Source organism: Salmo salar, chromosome ssa01 (genome assembly GCF_905237065.1).
Source record: "Salmo salar chromosome ssa01, Ssal_v3.1, whole genome shotgun sequence".
Taxonomy (NCBI): Eukaryota; Metazoa; Chordata; class Actinopteri; order Salmoniformes; family Salmonidae; genus Salmo; species Salmo salar.
In genome coordinates this window covers 83,539,698-83,563,230 of record NC_059442.1, presented here as the reverse complement: position 1 = coordinate 83,563,230, position 23,533 = coordinate 83,539,698, and the positions used below count along the sequence as shown (strand labels likewise).

At 42.5% G+C, this 23,533-nt stretch overlaps 1 protein-coding gene across 1 annotated transcript in view; it reads left to right on the top strand.

Annotated features, from left to right (window-relative positions):
* Nucleotides 1–23,252, top strand: part of nploc4 (NPL4 homolog, ubiquitin recognition factor) — a 41,949-nt gene extending 18,697 nt beyond the window's left edge. The window contains exons 7-17 of the mRNA XM_014212612.2: nucleotides 32–155; nucleotides 445–624; nucleotides 1,256–1,342; nucleotides 9,451–9,522; nucleotides 9,719–9,845; nucleotides 11,883–12,043; nucleotides 13,459–13,530; nucleotides 16,702–16,794; nucleotides 17,181–17,297; nucleotides 20,281–20,383; nucleotides 20,704–23,252. Coding sequence (XP_014068087.1) covers nucleotides 32–155; nucleotides 445–624; nucleotides 1,256–1,342; nucleotides 9,451–9,522; nucleotides 9,719–9,845; nucleotides 11,883–12,043; nucleotides 13,459–13,530; nucleotides 16,702–16,794; nucleotides 17,181–17,297; nucleotides 20,281–20,383; nucleotides 20,704–20,867 — 1,300 coding nt within the window. The 3' untranslated portion in view covers nucleotides 20,868–23,252. The remainder of the gene's footprint in view (nucleotides 1–31; nucleotides 156–444; nucleotides 625–1,255; nucleotides 1,343–9,450; nucleotides 9,523–9,718; nucleotides 9,846–11,882; nucleotides 12,044–13,458; nucleotides 13,531–16,701; nucleotides 16,795–17,180; nucleotides 17,298–20,280; nucleotides 20,384–20,703) is intronic.
* The last annotated feature ends 281 nt before the right edge of the window (nucleotides 23,253–23,533 follow it).

The following is a 23,533-nucleotide window of genomic DNA, read 5'->3' as shown; positions in this document are numbered from 1 at the left end:
GTCTTTATTTAAAACCTATTTTCCTCTACAGAGGGAAGTTTGTGGCCCTGGAGAACATCAGCTGTAAGATCAAGTCAGGCTGTGAGGGCCACCCTCCCTGGCCAGAGGGGATCTGCACCAAGTGCCAGCCCAGCGCCATCACCCTCAACAGACAAGTACGCCCCATAACTCCCTCCTCCTTGCTCCAAAGGGCCTATACACACTCACCTCCTTGCTTCCAAGGGTCCATCTCAATACTCCCCTTTGCTGCCAAGGGTCCATCTCAGTATTTTAAAGTGTCTTCCTCTCCTTGTCTCCTCGGCTTCATTTACATTCCCATCAGTTCAGATTAAGAGAAGATGACGAGAGGAATCCTATTGAAATACACCACAAGAGATTTCTCAGTCACTACTCATTCCTAGTGGAGATAGTGATTTGTATAACCCGCCTCATCCCTGCTACCAGAAATACAGACATATAGACAACATCATGTTTGAGAACCACACCATCGCAGACCGTTTCCTGGACTTCTGGAGGAAGACGGGCAGCCAGAGGATGGGCTACCTGTACGGCAGGTACACAGAGCACAAAGACATCCCTCTGGCCATCAGAGCAGAGGTCGCTGCCATCTACGAACCCCCGCAGGTGAGTGCTCTGCACTCTCGGGAGTCAGTCCAATGGTTTGTTAGTGAGTTGTAGATGTAGTATGTAGTAAGGTTGGTTAGCCACAGGATGGCAGTAAGTTCACTTTCAATGGGGTATTGGACATTGATAAAATGCTGCTTTTGCTGGAGCAGTAATTCTATCAGACTTAGATGCACTCCGGCATCTTAAGCACATCAAATTCATAGCATATTGCACTAATGTTACAAATCCGATATCACACGAATTGCTAAATTCGTAACCTATCACACTAAATGGAAGACGTAGTACACAAAAAACGGGGACCCATTTTGGCTCTTGAGTACCGCTTTCAAACCACTGGCTGAAACTATACAAAAGTTTCCAAATCAAATTTTATTGGTCACATACACATGGTTAGCAGATGTTAATGCAAGTGTAGCGAAATGCTTGTGCTTCTAGTTCCGACCGTGCAGTAATATATAACAAGTAAAGAGTGAATCTTTAAGTAATCAGTTAATTATAGCTATACATAGTTTCCAATAGCATAAGAAAATATAAGGTTGTGTACTTTTTCAGAAATATGTTAATCCTAGATGTGTTATATTTAGTGGTTTGTTTAGTTTTAACTGTTGTGAATTCCTCTGTCCATTAGATTGCCACCCAGAACAGTCTGGAGCTGGTGGAGGACCCTAAAGCTGCAGCCGTGGAGGAGATCGCAGCGAAGCTGGGCCTGCGCAAGGTAAGATGAAACCACTAGCTTATACTATTGGCTTTATTTTAGCTATTCTAGATTCTGATGTCAACCTTCTCTCCATATCACTATCAATTCCATTTCGATTGTTAAATTTACTGCATTTGGAATAGAATTGACCTCAACCCTGTTCAAGACACTAAGATTGTGCTCTGCAATATATATCCACCCTTGTTTTTATGGTGTAACTTTAGTCTTCGATGTCCAGGGATCGCGTTAACGCAGAATTCTGCATTTTTCACAGAGAAATAAAAAGATGTTTTGCTCTGCGTCAGACTAATTTTGTGCTTCAGTTCCACTCCTCCACTCGTATGGGAATTCACGCAGCACACTGATGTGTAGCTACTTTTCTCAGTGTATAGTCATGGCCAAAAGTTTTAAGAATGACACAAATATTAATTTTCACAAAGTCTGTTGCCTCAGTTTGTATGATGGCAATTTGCATATACGCCAGAATGTTATGAAGAGTGATCAGATGAATTGCAAAGTCCCTCTTTGCCGTGCAAATGAACTGAATCCCCAAAAAACATTTCCACTGCATTTCAGCCCTGCCACAAAAGGACCAGCTGACATCATGTCAGTGATTCTCTCGTTAACACAGGTGTGAGTGTTGACGAGGACAAGGCTGGAGATCGCTCTGTCATGCTGATTGAGTTTGAATAACAGACTGGAAGCTTCAAAAGGAGGGTGGTGCTTGGAATCATTGTTCTTCCTCTGTCAACCATGGTTACCTGCAAGGAAACGCGTGCCGTCATCATTGCTTTGCACAAAAAGGGCTTCACAGGCAAGGATATTGCTGCCAGTAAGATTGCACCTAAATCAACCATTTATTGGATCATCAAGAAATTCAAGGAGAGCGGTTCAATTGTTATGGAGAAGGCTTCAGGGCGCCCAAGAAAGTCCAGCAAGCGCCAGGACCGTCTCGTGAAGTTAATTCAGCTGTGGGATCGGGGCACCACCAGTACAGAGCTTACTTAGGAATGGCAGCAGGCAGGTGTGAGTGCATCTGCACGCACAGTGAGCCGAAGACTTTTGGAGGATGGCCTGGTGTCAAGATGTGCAGCAAAGAAGCCACTTCTCTCCAGGAAAAACATCAGGGACAGACTAATATTCTGCAAAAGGTACAGGGATTGGACTGCTGAGGACTGGGGTAAAGTCATTTTCTCAGATTTTTTTAATTTTACCTTTATTTAACCAGGTAGGCTAGTTGAGAACAAGTTCTCATTTGCAACTGCGACCTGGCCAAGATAACGCATAGCAATTCGGCACATACAACAACAGAGTTACACATGGAATAAACTAAACATACAGTCAATAATACTGTAGAACAAAAGAAAACAAAAAGTGTATATATACTGTGAGTGCAAATTAGGTAAGTTAAGGCAATAAATAGGCCGTGGTGGCGAAGTAATTGAATCCCCTTTCCGATTGTTTGGGGCATCTGGAAAAAAGCTTGTCCGGAGAAGACAAGGTGAGCGCTACCATCAGTCCTGTGTCATGCCAACAGTAAAGCATCCTGAGACCATTCATGTGATGGGTTGCTTCTCAGCCAAGGGAGTGGGCTCACTCACAATTTTGCCTAAGAACACATCCACGAATAAAGAATGGTACCAACACATCCTCCGGGAGCAACTTCTCCCAACCATCCAGGAACAGTTTGGCGACGAACAATGCCTTTTCCAGCATGATGGAGCACCTTGCCATAAGGCAAAAGTGATAACTAAGTGGCTCGGGGAAAAAAACATAGATATTTTGGGTCCATGGCCAGGGAACTTCCCAGACCTTAGTCCCATTGAGAACTTGTGGTCATCCTCAACAGGCGGGTGGACAAACAAAACCCCACAAATTCTGACAAACTCCAAGCATTGATTATGCAAGAATGGGCTGCCATCAGTCAGGATGTGGCCCAGAAGTTAATTGACAGCACACCAGGGCAGTTTGCAGAGGTCTTGAAAAAGAAGGGTCAACACTGCAAATGTTGACTCTTTGCATCAACTTCATGTAATTATCAATAAAAGCCTTTGACACTAATGAAATGCTTGTAATTATACTTCAGTATTCCATAGTAACATCTCACAAAAATATCTAAAGACACTGAAGCAGCAGACTTTGTGAAAATTAATATTTGTGTCATTCTCAAACTTTTTGCCACGACTGTAGCCTACTTCTCTGGTAAAATGCAAGGTTAACTTCAAGCAAAACATTTGGAAATGTAGCTGGATACATTCTATCATAAACATTAGAAATATGATGGGCATGCATATTTTTTTTGCAAAAAATACCTTGCCTTTTCATTGTAAGCTCATTTACTTGTGGGGCTGCTAGCCAAATAGCATTGCACTTCTGTCATTTAATGAAAAGGAAGCTATTTTCTGTGGATTTGTTTTTGTTTGTCTGTCGAAGCAAAAGATACCCCTGGACGTAACAACTAAATAGATTATTGTCTGATTGGTACTATCCTTCCCCACCTACGCCAGCTAAACCCCCTATGCTCCTTTGAGACCCCTCTTTCAAAGTGACTGAGTTCTCTTCTAGCCATGCTAGCCAAAATAATGGGCAACTGGAAATTTTTATGCATGATGGGATGTTACTTGCTTAATTAACTTAAGAACCGCACCCGTGTGGAAAGTACCTACTTTCAATGTACTTTGTATCCCTCATTTACTCGTTTCCTTTATTTTGGCAGTTCTGTCTGTCTTTGTCCTGTCTTGTCTGTCTTGTCTGTGATATTTTAGCCTAGTTCAGTTGTTTCCTATTCCAAATACAATAGGTTAAACTTCTACATTGCATCCAGCAATTGAATTATTCAGATTTTTGTCACCAAACAAGATTAAGAAGCCAGTTTACATTTTCACTGGACTATCCACACAAACACCGACTATAATAATTACCCCTAAATTAATGAATTCATAATTACCCCCCCCCCCTTTGCTGCCACTATTTCAATGTAATTTCCTGTCCTAGAGAGGAAATGCACTTTTAGGTTCCTCCTCTGAAAAAACGACAAAGGCTACTTGTATATACAGTGCCTTCGGAAAGTATTCTGACCCCTTGACTTTCTTCACATTTCGTTACGGTACTGCTTTATTGTAAAATGTATTAAGTTGTTTTTTTCGCCCTCTATAATCTACACACAATACCCCATAACGACAAAGCAACAACTGTTTTTTTGAAGATTTTTTTATTTTTTTTACGAAAAAAAAAAAAATAACAAATCACATTTACATAAGTATTTAGACCCTTTACTCAGTACTTTTGTTGAAGCACCTTTGGCGGCAATTACAGCATTGAGTCTTCTTGGGTATGACGCTACAAGCCTGGCACACCTGTATTTGGGGAGTTTCTCCCATTCTTCTCTGCAGATCCTCTCAAGCTCTGTCAGGTTGGATGGGGAGTGTTGCTGCACAGCTATTTTCAGGTCTCTCCAGAGATGTTCGATCGGGTACAAGTCCGGGCTCTGGCTGGGCCACTCAAGGACATTCAGAGACTTGTCCCGAAGCCACTCCTGCATTGTCTTGGCTGTGTGTTTAGGGTTGTTGTCCTGTTGGAAGCTGAACCTTCGCCCCAGTCTGACGTCCTGAGCGCTCTGGAGCAAGTTTTCATCAAGGATCTCTCTGTACTCTGCACTGTTCAGCTTTCCCTCAATCCTGACCAGTCTCCCAGTCCCTGCCACTGGAAAACATCCCCACAACATGATGCTGCTACCACCATGCTTCACTGTAGGAAGGGTGCCAGGTTTCCTAAAGATGTGACGCTTGGCATTCAGACCAGAGAATCTTGTTTCTCATTGTCTGAGAGTCCTTTAGGTGACTTTTGGCCAAGCGGGCTGTCATGTGCCACTTGACCATAAAGGCCTGATTGGTGGAGTGCTGCGGAGATGGTTGTCCTTCTGGAAGTTTCTCCTATCTCTACAGAGGAACTATGGAGTTCTGTCAGAGTGACCATCGGGTTCTTGGTCATCTCCCTGACCAAGACCCTTCTCCCCCGATTGCTCAGTTTGGCCGGGCAGCCAGCTCTAGGAAGAGTCTTGGTGGTTCCAAACTTCTTCCATTTAAGAATGATAAAGGCCACTGTGTTCTTGGGGACCTTCAATGCTGAAATCTTTTTTTTTATACCCTTTCCCAGATCTGTGCCTCGACACAATCCTGTCTCGGAGGAACACAGACAATTCTTTCAACGTGAGCCTGGTTTTTGCTCTGACATGCACTGTCAACTGTGGGACCTTTACATAGACAGGTGTGTGCCTTTCCAAATCATGTCCAATTAGTTGAATTTACCCCAGGTGGACTCCAATCAAGTTGTAGAAACATCTCAAGGATGATCAATGGAAACAGGATGCACCAGAGCTCAGTTTCGAGTCTCATAGCAAAGGGTCTGAATGCTTATGTTAGTAAGGTATTTCAGTTTTTTACTTTTAATACATTTGCAAAAATGTATACAAACCTGTTTTCGCTTTGTCATAATGGGATATTGTGTGTAGATTGCTGAGGATTTATCAATTTTAGAAAAAGGCTTTAACATAACAATGTGGAAAAAGTCAAGGGGTCTGAATACTTTCTGAAGGCACTGTATATTTTCACATATTGGGTGTGGGAATTTCTACATGGAGTTCATTAACATCAACAAATAGGGCACTGAAAGCTGTCAGTGTAGCTAGCTAGCATGTTAACCTTATCTAACTAGATATCTTGCTAACATTAGCTAGCAAGAACCTTATCTGTTGCTTTTTGTTTTTTACTGCACCCTATTCAAAAGATTAGCCAGCTGGCTTTATGGCTGGTTCTGGAGCTGGATTTGTCATAATCAAACTTCCCCACAGATGGAAACCACTGGCCTTTGACTCCACTATCTGTTGTTAACTCCAATGTTTTGGCATCTTCCATAAATCACACTAGTGAATCCGCCACAGCAATAGTTAGAATGAATAGGATGAAGCTCTGGGGATATGGATAACTGTTGAAAGGTTGTTTTTCTACATTGTAATATACACGGTGCAACCTTTGGTCGGTAGCAGCCCGCGCTCATGGTTCTCACAGGGGAAGTGAATTGAATAGCTACAATGACTATGATCATGCACGCCGAAAATGACATGCAGTGCCTTCAAAGTATTCATACCCCTTGACATTCCACATTTTGTTACAGCCTGAATAAAAATATTGGAAATAAATCTCACCCATCTACACACAACAATATATTGAAAATGAAATACAGATGCATTCAATTTGCATAAGTATTCGCACTAGAGGTCGACCGTTTGATTTTTCAACGCCGATACCGATTATTGGAGGACCGATTTTATTTATTTGTAATGATGACAATTACAACAATACTGAATGAATACTTATTTTAACTTAATATAATACATCAATAAAATCAATTTAGCCTCAAATAAATAATGAAACATGTTCAATTTGGTTTAAATAATGCAAAAACAAAGTGTTGGAGAAGAAAGTAAAAGTGCAATATGTGCCATGTAAGAAAGCTAACGTTTAAGTTCCTTGCTCAGAACATGAGAACATAAGAAAGCTGGTGGTTCCTTTTTAACATGAGTCTTCAATATTCCCAGGTAAAAAGTTTTAGGTTGTTATTATAGGAATTATAGGTCTATTTCTCTCTATACGATTTGTATTTCATATACCTTTGACTATTGGATGTTCTTATAGGCACTTTAGTATTGCCAGTGTAACAGTATAGCTTCCATCCCTCTCCTCGCTCCTACCTGGGCTCGAACCAGGAACACATCGACAACAGCCACCCTTGAAGCAGCGTTACCCATGCAGAGCAAGGGGAACAACCACTCCCAAGTCTGAGCGAGTGACGTTTGAAACGCTATTAGTGCGCACCCGCTAACTAGCTAGCCATTTCACATCGGTTACACCAGCCCAATCTTGGGAGTTGACAGGCTTGAAGTCAAACAGCGCAATGCATTGCGGAGGGCTGCTGGCAAAACACACGAAAGTGCTGTTTGAATGAATGCTTACGAGCTTGCTGGTGCCTACCATCGCTCAGTCAGACTGCTCTATCAAATCATAGACTTAATTATAACATAACACACAGAAACACGAGCCTTAGGTCATTAATATGGTCGAATCCGGAAACATCACGTTTATTCTTTCAGTGAAATACGGAACCGTTCCGTATTTTATCTAGCGGGTGGCATCCATAAGTCTAAATATTCCTGTTACATTGCACAACCTTCAATGTTATGTCATGATTACGGAAAATTCTGGCAAATTAGTTCGCAACGAGCCAGGCGGCCCAAACTGTTGCATATACCCTGACTCTGTTGCAGAAGTGACACATTTTCCCTAGTTAAAAGAAATTCATGTTAGCAGGCAATATTAACTAAATATGCAGGTTTCAAATATATACTTGTCCTTGCTGCTGAAAGGCATCCCCATAGCATGATGCTGGCATAGCCATGCTTCACGGTAGGGATGGTGTGCCGGGTTTTCTCCAGATATAGCGCATTGCGTTCAGGCCAAAGTGTTTCATTTTTGTCTCATCAGACCACAGAATCATTTGTCTTATGCTGTCTTTCACAAGCCTTTTTGCAAACTCCAGACGTGCCGTCATTCCTTTTTCTAAGGAGTGGCTTCTGTCTGCCCACTCTCCCATAAAGCCCAAATTGGTGAAGTGCTATAGAGACTGTTGTCCTTCTGGAAGGTTCTCCCATCTCAGCCAAGGAACTCTGTAGTTCTGTCAGTGTTCATTGGTCAGGGAGATGACCAAGAATCCAAAGTCCTTCTCTCCCGGTTGCTCAGTTTGGTCGGACGGCCAGCTCTAGGCAGTCTGTTGTGTCCAACTTTTGACTGGTACTGTATGTAAATTCGATTTCTGTATTTAAGGCACTGCGTCGCGGTGCTAGCTGTGCCACCAGAGATTCTGGGTTCGAGCCCAGGCTCTGTCGCAGCCGGCCGCGACCGGGAGGCCCATGGGGCGGCGCACAATTGGCCCAGCGTCGTCCGGGTTAGGGAGGGTTTGGCCAGCAGGGATATCCTTGTCTCATCGCGCACTAGTGACTCCTGTGGCGGGCCGGGCGCAGTGCACGCTGACCAGGTCGCCAGGTGTACGGTGTTTTTTCCGACACATTGGTGCGGCTGGCTTCCGGGTTGGATTTGCATTGTGTCAAGAAGCAGTGCGGCTTGGTTGGGTTGTGTTTCGGAGGACACATGGCTCTCGACCTTTGCCTCTCCCGAGTCCGTACGGGAGTTGCAGGGTTGAGACAAGACTGTAACTACTACCAATTGGATACCACGAAATTGGGAAGAAAAAAGGGGTAAAAAAAAAAAGATAATCTTCTGGCTGAAAAAAATGTGTTCCATGTGTCAGGCGGCCAAGTGGACAAAAGGCTGTTTGGCTCATCTGCCACGAAGAGGAATAACTTTGCAGCTGTTTCTGATTAATAAACATGCCATGCTGGTTGGTGGTAACATTCAAATAAAACCCAGCCCTGAAACGGGCTTAAAATAATTTATATGTCGTATCATAGCAAAATAAACCGCATTCACACTGATTTGCACGAAATAGGCATTTCAGATTTGTCAATTCAAGCCCAAATATATCATACGATGACTTGTCTTAAATCATTGTGCAACATCATGGGTTAGCTCTAGCCATAGTCTTTCAGCTCAAAAAACTGGATTTCCACCTCAATTCCATTCAGGATCAATCTCTAGACTACTGATTTGGCCAAATTGTTTTATGGAATTTAAGACTAGGTTTCAGGAAATGTTTTATTTCTTTTTTTTTTTTTAAGCAAAATGTGCCAACTTCCTGATGGGGTCACTGACCCCCTTCGGACACCCCCCCTACACAACCTTAGGTCTACATCAGCACCACTTTCTCAGAAAATCCTAGATAGAGCCCTGACTGTACATTTAAAATGTATTTCTGCTGAAGAGAAGCCAATTACCAAGTACCCATAAGACTATAGCCTACCATTCCTAATGAGGCAGTCTTCTGCCAACATCTGCCGCCTTGGGGTCTGAGGCCGGGAGTTCCGCCGCAGTGAAGTGCTACTCATAAAGATTTAAAGTTTGGCAGGTCTGGGATGGTGTTCTACTGACTGTCTTCCTGTGTTGTCTTTACTGTAGGTGGGGTGGATATTCACTGACCTGCTCTCTGAGGACACCAGGATAGGAACGGTTAAATATACCAGGAACAAGGTGAGAACACATCCATACACTGCCTGGACAAGCACTATAACCTTAACCTGTAGACCAAAATTGCCAAAAACCAGGGAATAGCCGCATAACAGCATTAGTTTTGTGAACGAATCCAGACGACTCTAGGTGGACAAAGCTGAAATAGCTGACTTCTTTATTTCTTTGATCATTAAAATGTTTTATCTTGTCTGTGTAGGACTCGTATTTCCTGAGTGCGGAGGAGTGCATCACGGCTGGACACTTCCAGAACCAACAATCTAACCCCTGCAGACTCTCACCTGATGGACACTTTGGGTCCAAGTTTATCACTGTGGTGGCCACAGGTACGCTAGCTACCCATGGCTCACCTAACTAGGCTACCTGTGGCTCACTCTAAGCCTAGCGGTTAGAGCGTTGGGCCAGTGACCGAGCTGACAAGATGAAAAATCTGTCGATGTGCCCTTGGGAAAGCCACTTAACCCTAATTTGCTTTATGGCTGACCCTGTAAAACATATTTTCTCTGAACCTATCTGGTGTATGTGACAATAAAACAGTATTTGTTTTTACATACAGTGCATTCGGAAAGTATTCACACCCCTTTACTTTTTCCACATTTTGTTACGTTACAGCCTTATTCCAAAATGGGTTGAATAATAAAAAAAATCCTCAGCAATCTACACGCAATATCCCCATAATGACAAAGCAAAAACAGGTTTTTAGATTTTTTTTGCCAATGTATTAAAAATAAAAAAACAGGTACCTTGTGTAAATAAGTATTCAGACCCTTTGCTATGAGACTTGAAATTGAGCTCAGGTGCATCCTGTCCATTGATCATCCTTGAGATGTTTCTACAATTTGATTGGAGTCCACCTGTGATATATTCAATTGATTGGACATGATTTGGAAAAACACACACCTGTCTTTATAAGGTCCCACAGTTGACAATGCATGTCAGAGCAAAAAACATGCTCAGGTCGAAGGAATTGTCCGTAGAGATCCGAGACAGGATTGTGTTTAGGTACAGATCTGGGGAAGGGTATCAAAATATGTCTGCAGCATTGAAGGTCCCCAAGAACACGGTGGCCTCCATCATTCTTAAATGGAAGAAGTTTGGAACCACCACAAGACTCTTCCTAGTGCTGGCTGCCCGGCCAAACTGAGCAATCAGGGGAGAAGGGCCTTGGTCAGGGAGGTGACCAAGAACCTGATGGTCATGCTGACAGAGCGCCAGAGTTCCTCTGTGGAGATGGAAGAACCTTCCAGAAGGACAACCATCTCTGCAGCACTCCACCAATTAGGCTTTTATGGTCGAGTGGCCAGACAGAAGCCACTCCGTAGTGAAGGCACATGACAGCCTGTTTGGACCTTGCCAAAGCGCAGCTAAAGGACTACCAGACCATGAGAAACAAGATTCTCTGGTCTGATGAATGCCAAGCGTCACGCCCGGAGGAAACCTGGCACCATCCATACGGTGAAGCATGATAGTGGCAGCATCATGCTGTGGGGATGTTTTTCAGCTGCAAGGACTGGGAGACTAGTCAGGATCGAGGGAAAGTACAGAGAGATCCTTGATGATAAACCTGCTCCACAGTGTTCAGCACCTGAGACTGGGGTTAAAGGTTCACCTTCCAACAGCACAACGATCCTAAGCACGCAGCCAAGACAATGCAGTAGTAGCTTCGGGACAAGTCTCGATGTCCTTGAGGCCCAGCCAGAGCCCAGATTGAACATCTCTGGAGAGACCTGAATGTTGCTATGCAGCGACACTCCCCGTCCAACCTGACAGTGCTTGAGAGGATCTGCAGAGAAGAATGGGAGAAACTCCCCAAATACAGGTGTGCCAAGCTTGTAGCGTCATACCCAAGAAGATTCGAGGCTGTCATCGCTGCCAAATGTGCTTCAACAAAGTACTTAGTAAATGTTCTGAATACTTATGGGATCTTTCTGTTTAAATTGTTTTATAAATTGACGAGGGACATTTTTTTTAATCAATTTTTGAATAAGGCTGTAGCGTAACAAAAAGTGAAGGGATGTGAATTTCCGAATGCACTGTGTATATTTTGCTATCCTGGACCTGCGCTACTGTCTAAAAGAGCAATCTGTTTACATAACATTGAGTGATGATTGGTATTACCTGATCTTGTGATATTCATAGATCAGGAAATCCCTAGCCTGGTCCCAGATCGTTTTGTGCCGTCTTACCACTCCTATATAATTTATTTGTGTCCATTTCGCGAAATTCGTCTTGCATCTCCTCTCAAACTTAACAGTACAGCATCACCAAATAGGTTATAAATTACAGAAATATATAAAACAAATCCTATGGTATTTGACCAACGGTGGTATCAACCCCCAGTCGGACTCTGTGTTACCCGCCAGGTGGTCCTGATAACCAGGTGCACTTTGAGGGTTACCAGGTGTCTAACCAGTGCATGGCCCTGGTGAGAGACGAGTGCCTACTGCCCTGCCGAGACGCCCCCGAGCTGGGCTACGCTAAAGAGTCCAGCACAGAGCAGTACGTACCGGACGTCTTCTACAAGGTACAGGAACACACACACGCATTCTTAGACTGTCTGAACTTCTCAAAGCTCAATAAACTCTGAAAGACACTGCACTCAAAGTCACTACCTTTTCTTTCTCACCACTAACAGACTATTTGTCATTTTAATGCACCAAACATTTTCTTTTGGCTGAAACTAAAGGAACAAATGTTGACATGCTTGATTGATCACTTTTATTATGCTTCAATTAAGTAAAATGATTCAGTAGATCAGTTAAATGGATGTGGCTATGGTATGAATAAATGGAGCTAGCCAATAGTGTTGCTGGAAAAATTGCTATACTGTTACATCGCAATATTATTTTGGACGATATTTCGATACTTTAACTCCAAGAATTGATTGTTTTATTTTTGCTAGGTAGCGCTAGCTAGCGCTAGTCAGTTGTACCTGTGCCAGAACTCCAGTATTTTTCATCCTATAATTTGTTCTTCATTTTAAACAGTGAGCCAACATGTTTTCAGCACTTTTATTTCTATTACTAACCATCCACAGTTTTTTTTATTATTTTTTTATTCAAGTAGTCATACCGTATAAAAAAAAAAAATAAACCACGACAGCTGTGATGGAAACAGGAAGTTTCAGTACAATTTTATAAATGCCGACAGATAATTTGTTAGTTCGACATGGGATCTTTTTGTCTGTAATTAATTATGCGCAAATTGGCTGTGGATATGCCTTTATGTGCCAATATTGATATAATAAACCATCATATCGAAGTAAACTTGGAGTCACGTGATGATATGGTGTGATCCTCCCACTACGACTTGGGAAAGCATGCAGTTTATTAGGCTACAGATGAAATAAGTTATCATGAATTTCACAGGGTGGTGAAAGTGCAAGGTGATGAGCTTGATGCTCCTTTCTAATAAATATCGAGGGTCTTATTCTGGTGACATGATCGATGCTTGGCTGCCATTTGACACATTTTTAAATAATATTTTTTTTATCCATAATAATCTCATCATGTAGGCTATACCTGCACTGTATCTGCGAGCTGTTGGCTAGAGCGCATGTGCCAAGACCAGAGTGGACACATTCGCTATATAACGCAACATGTTTAGTGATATAAACATTAGTAGAGTTGAAAAAGCTAAGGAAACTCATTTTTCTTTTATTTAAAAAAAAAAAATGTTTTTACCCTGTTTTCTCCCCAATTTCGTGGTATCCAATGGTAGTGAGTCTTGTCTCATTGTTGCAACTCTCGTACGGACTCGGGAGAGGCGAAGGTCGCGAGCCGTGCATCCTCCGAAACCCAACCAAGCAGCACTGCTTCTTGACACTACCCACTTAACCCGGAAGCCAGCCGCACCAATGTGTCGGAGGAAACACCGTGCACCTTTTGCTACAGTATTCCTATTTCTCTCTCCATTGATGATTGTTCTTCCCCTCAACAGGACAAAGATAAATTTGGCAACGACATCACATATCTAGCCCGGCCTCTTCCCGTGGAGTACCTTATCATAGACGTGAGTATGATTATTATATTTTTTTTGCCGAGGTTTCCGTTAAAACAAGAAGAAAAATTCATAAAATTCCATGTGAATTCATTGTTGCTGCCAGCAACATGGTTAACCATTGCACCTGTACTACTTTATCTCAATTTCCTTCTCATTTAACTTCTCAAAGGATTGCCTTACAGGACTTTGCTGCTGTCGCTTGCCTTTCTATTCTCCATTTTTCCAACTGTTAACGATGATGACGTAGTGGTGGAGAGTCGACTCCAAAATAATTGATTCCTAAACTCCTTGCACGTTGACTCCCATTTCTGAGTGCTAAGATTTTACTCCTAAGATTCAGTATTTTTGGAACGGTGGAGACTGATTAGTTGCCGTACTTCTGAGAACACAAACACTTGCATCTTTTATAGCGAGCTAGCAAGGGACGGAGAGCGCATGGGTGGGCGCAGTATAGGCAGGATGGCCATCAGTCAAAACCGTGCTGTATCTTGCAATAGAAGGCTGTATGTCACACTTTCTTGGCTTGCAATGTCTCATAACTTCAATAAAGCATGGCCTATCATCAATGAATAGGCTGGGATATTGAGATTAGCGAGATGCAATACTTGGCTCTCGCACAGTCACACACAGTATGTGCACAGGTTCACTTCAAGCTGTTCACAGCTTGGTAGCCAGGGCACCAAAGCAGTGGAAAAGTTGAGCCTTCCGCTTCAACGCTCTTAGTTGTTTAAATTGATCCACCAAGCTGTTTACTTTCTGCATCTACGTTAAAGTGTTTTTTGTTTAGGAATTTTTTTCTAATTTTAAGCATCCTAATTTCGTTTAAACGTTCACACCCCTAGATTGAACAAAGTCCTGCATATACAGTACCTTCAGAAAGTATTCACACCTTCACTTTTTCCATAATTTGCTGTTACAGCCTGAAGTTAAAGTTGAGATTGTGTCACTGGCCCTATACACAATACCCCATAATGTTAGTGGAATTATGTTTTTAGAAATCTTTACAAATTAATTAAAAATGAAAAGCGGAAATGTTTTCATTCAATAAGTATTCAAACCCTTTTGTTATGGCAAGCCTAAAATAAGTTCAGGTGTACAAATTTGTCTAACAAGTCACATAAGTTGCATGGACTTACACTGCAATAATAATGTAAAAACATTTTTTGAAAGACTACCTAATTTCTGTACCACTCACATGCAATCATCTGTAAGGTCCCTCAGACAAGCAGTGAATTTATAAATATATTTATAAACATCAGCAGACGTCAAAGTGCTTATACAGAAACCCAGTCTAAAACCCCAAACAGCAAGCAATGCAGATGTAGAAGCACGGTGGCTAGGAAAAACTCCCTAGAAAGGCAGGAACCTAGGAAGAAACCCAGAGAGGAACCAGGCTCCGAGGGGTGGCCAGTCCTCTTCTGGCTGTGCCGGGTGGAGGGGAACCAGGCTCCGAGGGGTGGCCAATCCTCTTCTGGCTGTGCTGGGTTTGAGATTATAAGACTACATGGCCGTTAAGGCAGATCGTTCTTCAAGATGTTTAAACATTCTTAGATGACCAGCAGGGTCAAATAATAATTAGTGGTTGTAGAGGGTGCAACAGGTCAGCACCTCAGGAGTTGTCCGTTGGCTTTTCATAAGTGAGCTTTCAGAGGTTGAAACAGCAGGTGCAGGGAGGGATGAAGAGAGGCAACCAGAAGACAGGAGAACTTCACTGGATGGGTGACCCTAGCCCCCTAAGCTGGCAGGCTGGCTTAACCGCCTGCTGCCTGCCCTGCACCCTATCTCCTTGTGGAGCTAGAAGAGTTAGACGGGGCTCTCTGTTGATAGCACCCCTCCAGCTTGGATGGAGTCGGTCACTCCTCAGCAGGCTTGGCCCCAGAAAGAGGGCCAGTTATCTACAAATTCTATATTTTGGGAGGGGCAGAAAAGTTTTCAACCAGTGATTTATTTATTTATTTTGTTTAACCTTTAATACAACACATTACTGAATACCGCTCTCCATATTTTCAAGCATAGTGGTGGCTGCATAGTGTTATGGATATTCTTGTAGTTAAGGACTGGCAAGTTTTTTTCAGAATAAAAAATACATGTAATGGAGCGAAGCACAGGCAAAATCCTAGAGGAAACCTGGTTCAGTCTGCTTTTCACCAGACACTGGGAGATTAATTCACCTTTCAGCAGGGCAATAGCCTAAAACATCAGGCCAAATCATTGGAGTTGCTTACCTTAAGACGGTAAACATTCCTGAGTTGCCGCGTTACAGTTTTGACTTACATTTTCTTAAATCTATGGCAAAACCTGAAAAGGGTTGTCTGGCAATGATCAACCAATGTGACCGCTTGAAGAATTTTCAAAATAACATTTGGCAAGTGTTGCACAATCCAGGTGTGGCGAGCTCTTAGACTTACCCAGAAAGACTCACAGCTATAATCGCTGCCAAACGTGATTCAAACATGTATTACCTAATGGGTGTGAATACTTCTGTAAATGAGATATTTCTGTATTTAATTTTTTATAAATGTTTTCACTTTGTCATTATCCCCCCCCCCCCCCGCGGTAACTCAACAAAATGTGAAATAAGTCCAGGGTTATTAATACTTTCTGAAGGCACTATAGGTAATTCATCAATGACATGTTGAGATGAGTAGCGGTAGGGCAGGTTTTAGGGTTTAGCATACCTAGCAGGGCCAGTCAACTGAAATAAGCCTCTGTCAATCAATATGATTCCATTTACATTCCCCATGCCTTCCAACTAGCAAGTTCATATACACATGTTGTTTTCATAACATTTTGGTTGCTGTGTGTGTTTACTAACAACTAAATGGTCAATCTGATACTTTGCCCAATGATGTCAGGATGATGTCTTCCTCTTTCCACAATAATGTCGTACAATGTTGGCCTCTCCATGCCATGCAGCCATACATCTACCACCTTACCCTGGGGTGGTGCTAGCCAATGATGAGCCAGAGAAAATAAAGAGAACTAGATAGACTTGCTAAATGTTTATTACCATCTGAGAGCACTTAATTCCTTCTTGTATTCTGTTTTCATATTGACATCTGTTTTCTTGGCTCTACATCTCACTGATGTCAGAGGGAAGGCACGTGCTGTCAAAGATCTAACTCGTTTCCAGTCAGTCAACTCTTCTTCTTCGCTCTCCTTCCTTCCATCTCCATCCAGATAACCACCACGTTCCCCAAGGACCCCCAGTACACCTTCTGCTCCACACAACGCTTCCCCATTGAGAACAGAGACATCCTGGGAGAGACACAGGTAAACATTGTCACATACACACCATTCTGCTCCACACAACGTTTCCCCATAGAGAACAGACACATCCTGGGAGAGACTTGCTCAATAACACACCCACAGTAACAAATAAAATGTTAGATTTTGTTTGCTTCAGTAGCCAAATAGTGACCTACATACTCTCTGTCTCAGAGCTTTCAAAAGGCTCTGTCATTTTTTCCCCCTGACCCTATAACCCTCTTTGGCAACAGCCATAATTTCTGCTATGTTTCAACCTGACCTGATCACATATAACTGTCTGCCAATGAAAATGAATGCTCATGGTTAGAGTCCCTGGGCTATGGGGGGGTTATAGGAAATTATTACTCTCGATCATATTCCATGTTTTCCCCTTTCTGTGTGTGTAACAGGACTTCCACAGTTTAGCTACGTACCTGTCCCAGTGCACCTCCACTGTATTCCTGGACATTGTTTCGGATTTTCACCTACTCATCTTTCTGGTCACCAACGAGGTCATGCCTCTCAGAGTAAGTACTGTAATGCGACACACACTCTTTTCCACACACAAACACTCTCATACAGATTCGCGCACACACCAAACACGTTCAAGCACAATGTTTTGGTTTGTTGTCACGCTACAAAAGGTTCAGATTATCACCACGTTGGTCCAATGTGGAAGTGGTTAGTGTCGTAGTCGTCAGGATGTTTTTCCTGAGAATGTCTTTGATGGCGGTTAAATACATTACACGCTTTACATAATCACGCTTTACCATCTGGCAGTCTGATGGATGAATCTGGGTTTGGCGGATGCCAGAAGAACGCTACCTGCTCCAATGCATAGTGCCAATGGTACATAGTGCCAATGGTACATTTTGGTGGATGAGGAATAATAGTGTGGGGCTGTTTTTTTTTTTTATGGTTCGGGCTAGGCCTCTTAAGTCCAGTGAAGGGAAATCTTAACGCTACAGCATACACTGACATTCTAGACGATTCTGTGCTTCCAACTTTGTGGCAACTGTTTGGGGATGGCCTTATCCTGTTTCAGAATGACAATGCCCTCGTGCACAAAGTGAGGTTCGTAGAGCAAATCCCCGCAGCAATGTTCCAACATCTAGTGGAAAGCCTTCCCAGAAGAGTGGAGGCTGTTATAGCAGCAAAGGGGGGACCAGCTTCATTTTAATGCCCATGATTTTGTAATGAAATGTTCGACGAGCAGGCATCCACATACTTTTGTAGTGTACCTTTACGGACTTTAAAATACAGTGCCTTCCAAAGTATTCCTATCCCTTGACTTATTCCACATTTTGTTGTTACAGCCTGAATTCAGATTGGAGGAAATCGTTTTTTTTTCATCACCCATCTACTCACAATACCCCCTAATGTCAAAGTGAAAACAAGTGTTTATAATTTTTTGCTAATATATAGAAAATTAAATACAGAAATATCTAACTTACATAAGTATTCACACCCCTGAGTCAATACATGTTTGAATCCCCTTTGGCAGCGATTACAGCTTTGAGTCTTTCTGGATAAGTCTCTTAAGAGCTTTGCACACCTGGATTGTACAATATTTGCACATTATTAAAAAGAACATTCTTCAAGATCTGTCAAGTTGGTTGTTGATCATTGCTTGACAGCCATTTCCAAGTCTTAACATACAGTACCAGTCAACTGTTTGGACACCTGCTCATTCCAGGGTTTTTCTTTATTTTGACTTTCTACATTGTTGAATAATAGCGAAGACATCAAAACTAGGAGGTAACACACATGGAATCATGCAGTAACCAAAAAAGTGTTAAACAAATTGAAACATATTTGAGATTCTTCAAAGTAGCCACCCGTTGCCTTGATGACAGCTTTGCACACTCTTGGCATTCTCTCAACCAGCTTCATGAGGTAGTCACCTGGAATGCATTTCAATTAGCAGGTGTGCTTTGTTAAAAGGTCATTTGTGGAATATCTTTCCTTAATGCGTTTGAGCCAATTAGTTATGTTGTGACAAGGTAGGGGTGGTATACAGAATATAGCCCTATTTGGTAAAATACCAAGTCCATATTATGGCAAGAACAGCTCAAATAAGAAAAGAGAAATGACAGTCCATTACTTTGAGACCTGAAGGTCTGTCAATCTGGAAAAGTTAAAGAACTTTGAAAGTTTCTTCAAGTGCAGTCTTATAAACGATCAAGCGCTATGATAAAGCTGGCTCTCATGAGGACCGCCACAGGAAAGGAAGACCCGGAGTTGCCTCTGCTGCAGAGGATAAATTCATTAGATTAACTGCACCTCAGATTGCAGCCCAAATAAATTCTTCAGGGTTAAAGTAACAGACGCATCTCAACATCAACTGTTCAGAGGAGTCTGCGTGAATCAGGTCTTCATGGTCAAATTGCTGCAAAGAAATAACTACTAAAGGACCCCAATAAGATTAGACCAAGTAACATGAGCAATGGCCATTAGACTGGTGGAAATGTCTGATAAGTCCAAATTTGAGATTTTTGGTTCTAACTGCTGTGTCTTTGTGAGACGCAGGGTAGGTGAACGGATGATCTCTGCATGTGTGGTTCCCACCGTGAAGCATGGAGGAGGTGGTGTTATGGTGTGGGGTGCTTTGCTGGTGACATTAATTGATTTAGAATTCAAGCGATACACCATCCCAACTGGTTTGCGCTTAGTGGGACTCATTTGTTTTTCAACAGGACAATGACCCAACACATCTCTAGGCTGTGTAAGGGCTATTTGACCAATAAGGAGAGTGATGGAGTGCTCCATCAGATGACCTGGCCTCCACAATCACCCGACCTCAACCTATTTGAGGTGGTTTGGGATGAGATGGACCACAGCGGGAAGGAAAAGCATTCAACAAGTGCTCAGCTTATGTGGGAACTTCTTCAAGGCTGTTGGAAAAGCATTCCAGGTGAAGCTGGTTGAGAGAATGCCAAGAGTGTGCAAAGCTGTCATCAAGGCAAAGGGTGGCTACTTTGAAGATTCTCATAAAATATATTTAGATTTGTTTAACTTTTTTTTAAATTATTATTATTACATGATTCCATATGTGTTATTTCATAGTTTTGATGTCTTCACTATTCTTCTACCGTGTAGAAAATAGTAAAAATAAAGAAAAACCCTTGAATGACCGTGTCCAAACTTTTGACTGGTACAGTATATTTTCAAGACTATTTTTAAGTCAAAAGTGTAATTTATGTTCAACACTGTTATTGCACACAGAGTCCATGCAACTTGTGACTTGTTAAGCTCATATTTACTCCTGAACTTTAGGCTTGTCATAACAAAGGGGTTGAATACTTATTGACTCTTGACATTTCACGTTTTCATTTGTTATTAATTTGAAAACATTTCTAAAAACATATTTCCACTTTGACATTATGGGGTATTGTAATACATTTTAAATTCAGGTTAACATAATGAAATGTGGAAAAAGTCAAGGGGTGTGAATACTTTCTGAATGTGCACTGTATGTTGTATAACAGAGTTATAATGATCTGTTCATAGGACAGCATTGGTCTGCTGCTGGACGCGGTGAAGACAAAAGACGAGGAGCTGGCTCAGACTTGGAAGAAGTCTGAGCAGTGGGCCACCATCGAGCAGCTGTGCAGTAAGTACCACTGGCCATCAAGGAGGGCGCTGACATGCCTTAGTTGAAATTATTACATTTCTATAGCTGTTGAGAAGAGATGGATTGGATTTTAAAGTGATGGATGAGTTGAACTTGTCTTGCATTAATTTCAGTAGACCTTTATTGACCACAAAGACCAATTTGGAATCAGCTCATTACATGCATCTCATGTATCTCATTACAATGTATCTCATTACAATGTATCATTCCTACATACAAAAATAAGTCTGAAAAGTAATTCCTGGTAAGAGTCACCTTTGTTTTCACTTACCCCTGACCGCTCTCTCTTCTCTCCTCAGGCACAGAGGGGGGGCAGTCATCGGGCCCTCAGGAGTTTGGTGCCATGGGCGGGGGTCCCTCTACCCCAGCTTCCTCATCAGCCATGTGGTCCTGCCTCCACTGCACCTTCATGAACCAACCAGGCACAGAGCTCTGTGAGATGTGCAGCCTGCCAAGGGGTTAAACCCCATCCCTCCTGTGGCCCCCTGCCCTGCTTCTCAATCCCCTCCTTTACTACCCTATGTCCAGCCCTGCCCACCTCCCCGCTTCCTTACGCACCAATGACATCATTGCACCGGGATTGGATGCTGCAAGCAGCTGTGTGATTGGATGTCTCCTCCTCTTGGCCCCTCCCCCTGGCCCTCTGTCCCTCCCATCTCAGACTGCTAAGGAATGATAAGCGCAAAATGAAGGCACTCGTTTACAGCAAATGAAATTATGTAACAAAGGTTGACTGTGTGCTCTCAATCCTCTCTCTCCGCCGTGGCCTCTGACTGAGACCGTCTGGGACATGTTTAGGTAAAAGCACTTTGGCATCAAGTCTTCTTCTCTATTTCTCCCTATGGCCCCTGATATTCTTCCATGACCTGGCTCCCCAAAAAATGTCTGTGCTTCAGGACAACGGCAAAAGAAAGACTCTAGAATTTGGATGTTATATCTCACTCACACCGACCAGTGCCCTCCCCTCTTGCTGTTATGACTTATTCTGGAAATTCTGTTGTGTAAATAATATACATTATTTGAGGAATGTTTGATGCTGTTTATTTAATTACATTTAATTCCTGATTGTAGCTACACTATATATCTGGACTTTTTAATCAGTTTGGGTCAGTTTTGCGCGTCAGATGCTACAGTTCTTGTGGAACTCATCCTCCCTTACAGTTGACAGTTATCAGACAGTGACGGTCTATCTATAAGATCTCTTCATTGGCCCAAGCTTAGAGAAGGTAAATGTATCTATCATACACAGTCTCATAAATCAAACCTCTTTATTTAGTGTTTTCTATTGCAGGAGTGATGTTTGTTCTCAGTTGCTTAGGCCTTTCCCCTTGGTTGATGCCCTGCCCTCAGGAGTAAGTTTGGGAGATGTCCTTGTGTGTTATATTTCTAATTTGGAACTGGCGTACATGCTCAGTATTTGTTATATTTCCAGTTGAAGCTTATACTGTATAGTAGACCATGCCTGTTTTGATGGCAGCTTTGAGATGCTTACTTACTGGGTTAGCTACCTACACGGTATCTCTCCCGCTTTCTCGCCTTAGCTTTTTCTTGCCTCTGTTGTCCTCTTTCGACTGGCGCCAGTCCAGAGGGGCCAGGGCGTAGAGAATGGGTAATATCTTCTCTGACGGGTCCCCTATGGATCTCCATCACTCTGCCTTCAAAGACTCCATAGGTCACAGGTCAACATAGTGGGAGAGAAAGATACCTTAATGGTCCATGCCTTCCAGCAGGCCAATGTGCTGTGCACCTGGGATAGAGAGGAAGAAAGATTGCCAAGTAGGGGGGAGAGGGTAGGCAGTGTTGAGCTCTGGGGGTGTGTGCTTCTTTTACATGGAACCAATATTTCCCTCCACTAAAAGCTGTAAAACTGAACTCATTCCATCGGTAGTAATTTGATGTCAAATAACTGAGGTCCACCGCACAATCAATTCAGTAGGGAATGTTTCCCCTTCTCATGCCCCCTTTTTGAAATGCAGATCACAGTGATCCAAGTACACTATAATGTCTGTAATGAGAATATGAATGGGTTAGCGGGTGCCATTGACCTTCCTCACGAGCACTTATTCCACAAGAGCTCTGTGTCAACACTGGGGGGGTTGTGTTACACTTCACATATATCGCTGATTCAAGGTATTCAGCTTTATATGCTTGAAATAAAGCGCTCAAACCTTTACACTGCTATTTTGATGGCATTCTACTAAGTCATTGGTTTGATTTTCTTTTTTGGTGTGATTTTACTCTAATTTGACATTGTAGAAGTCAGATTAAGTCCAACAGATACCTCAACTTTTTCCAGCCTTCAAGTATTTCCTGAAGAGGGGCTTTATTCAAAATACGTAGCGAGTGTCCAAGAGGTTGGGCCTGTCACTTTAATTTTTCATCCATTTTGGGGCTGCTATCAGGAAATTGTCATTTTAAGTTAAAAAGAAGAGGGGGGGTGGCTTTAAAATTATGCTATTTATAAAGATTTTTTTTATAAGAGCTTAGAAGTAATTTTCATTGAAGTGAGTATATATTTTTAGTTTGTAGATTAATTTGAGAATGCTTTAAGGTTATTTTGCCTGTTTCTATCCCTTTCCCTCTGAGTTCTTCGAAAGAAGATCTGCTGATGCCATGCTAACGGATTGACGAACAGTACATAACACATGTCCTAGCTCTGGTCCAGGGGGTTACATATGGCTTGCGGATGAAGCTGCACGTAACGCCCTGGACCAGAGCTACACAATTCCCAACTTCCCGCTCAGAGCTGAACAATTGGACCCTGAAAGAAAGTTATGATACTGTACACCTGGATTTCAATTTTCAATATCAAAAATACCAGTAAAACAATAAAAATAATTCCTATCAATGGAGCAGTGTTTTATTTTGTTTCATCCTAAAGAAAACCTGATATGGTTTCTTCATAACTGTACTTTACAGCTGATTTTTTTTCCCTCTTAGCGAAGTGGTTAAGGTTGGGGCCTATTTAAAAGGCCATATGGTACGTGGCCTCAGAATGCATGTGTACTCTGAAGCCCAGTGTGATTTTTGAAGCAGGACCTCCACCATTGCTCCAGAGTGGCGCAGCGATCTAAGGCATTGCATCTCAGTGCAAGAGGTGTCACTACAGTCCCTGGTTTGAATCCAGGC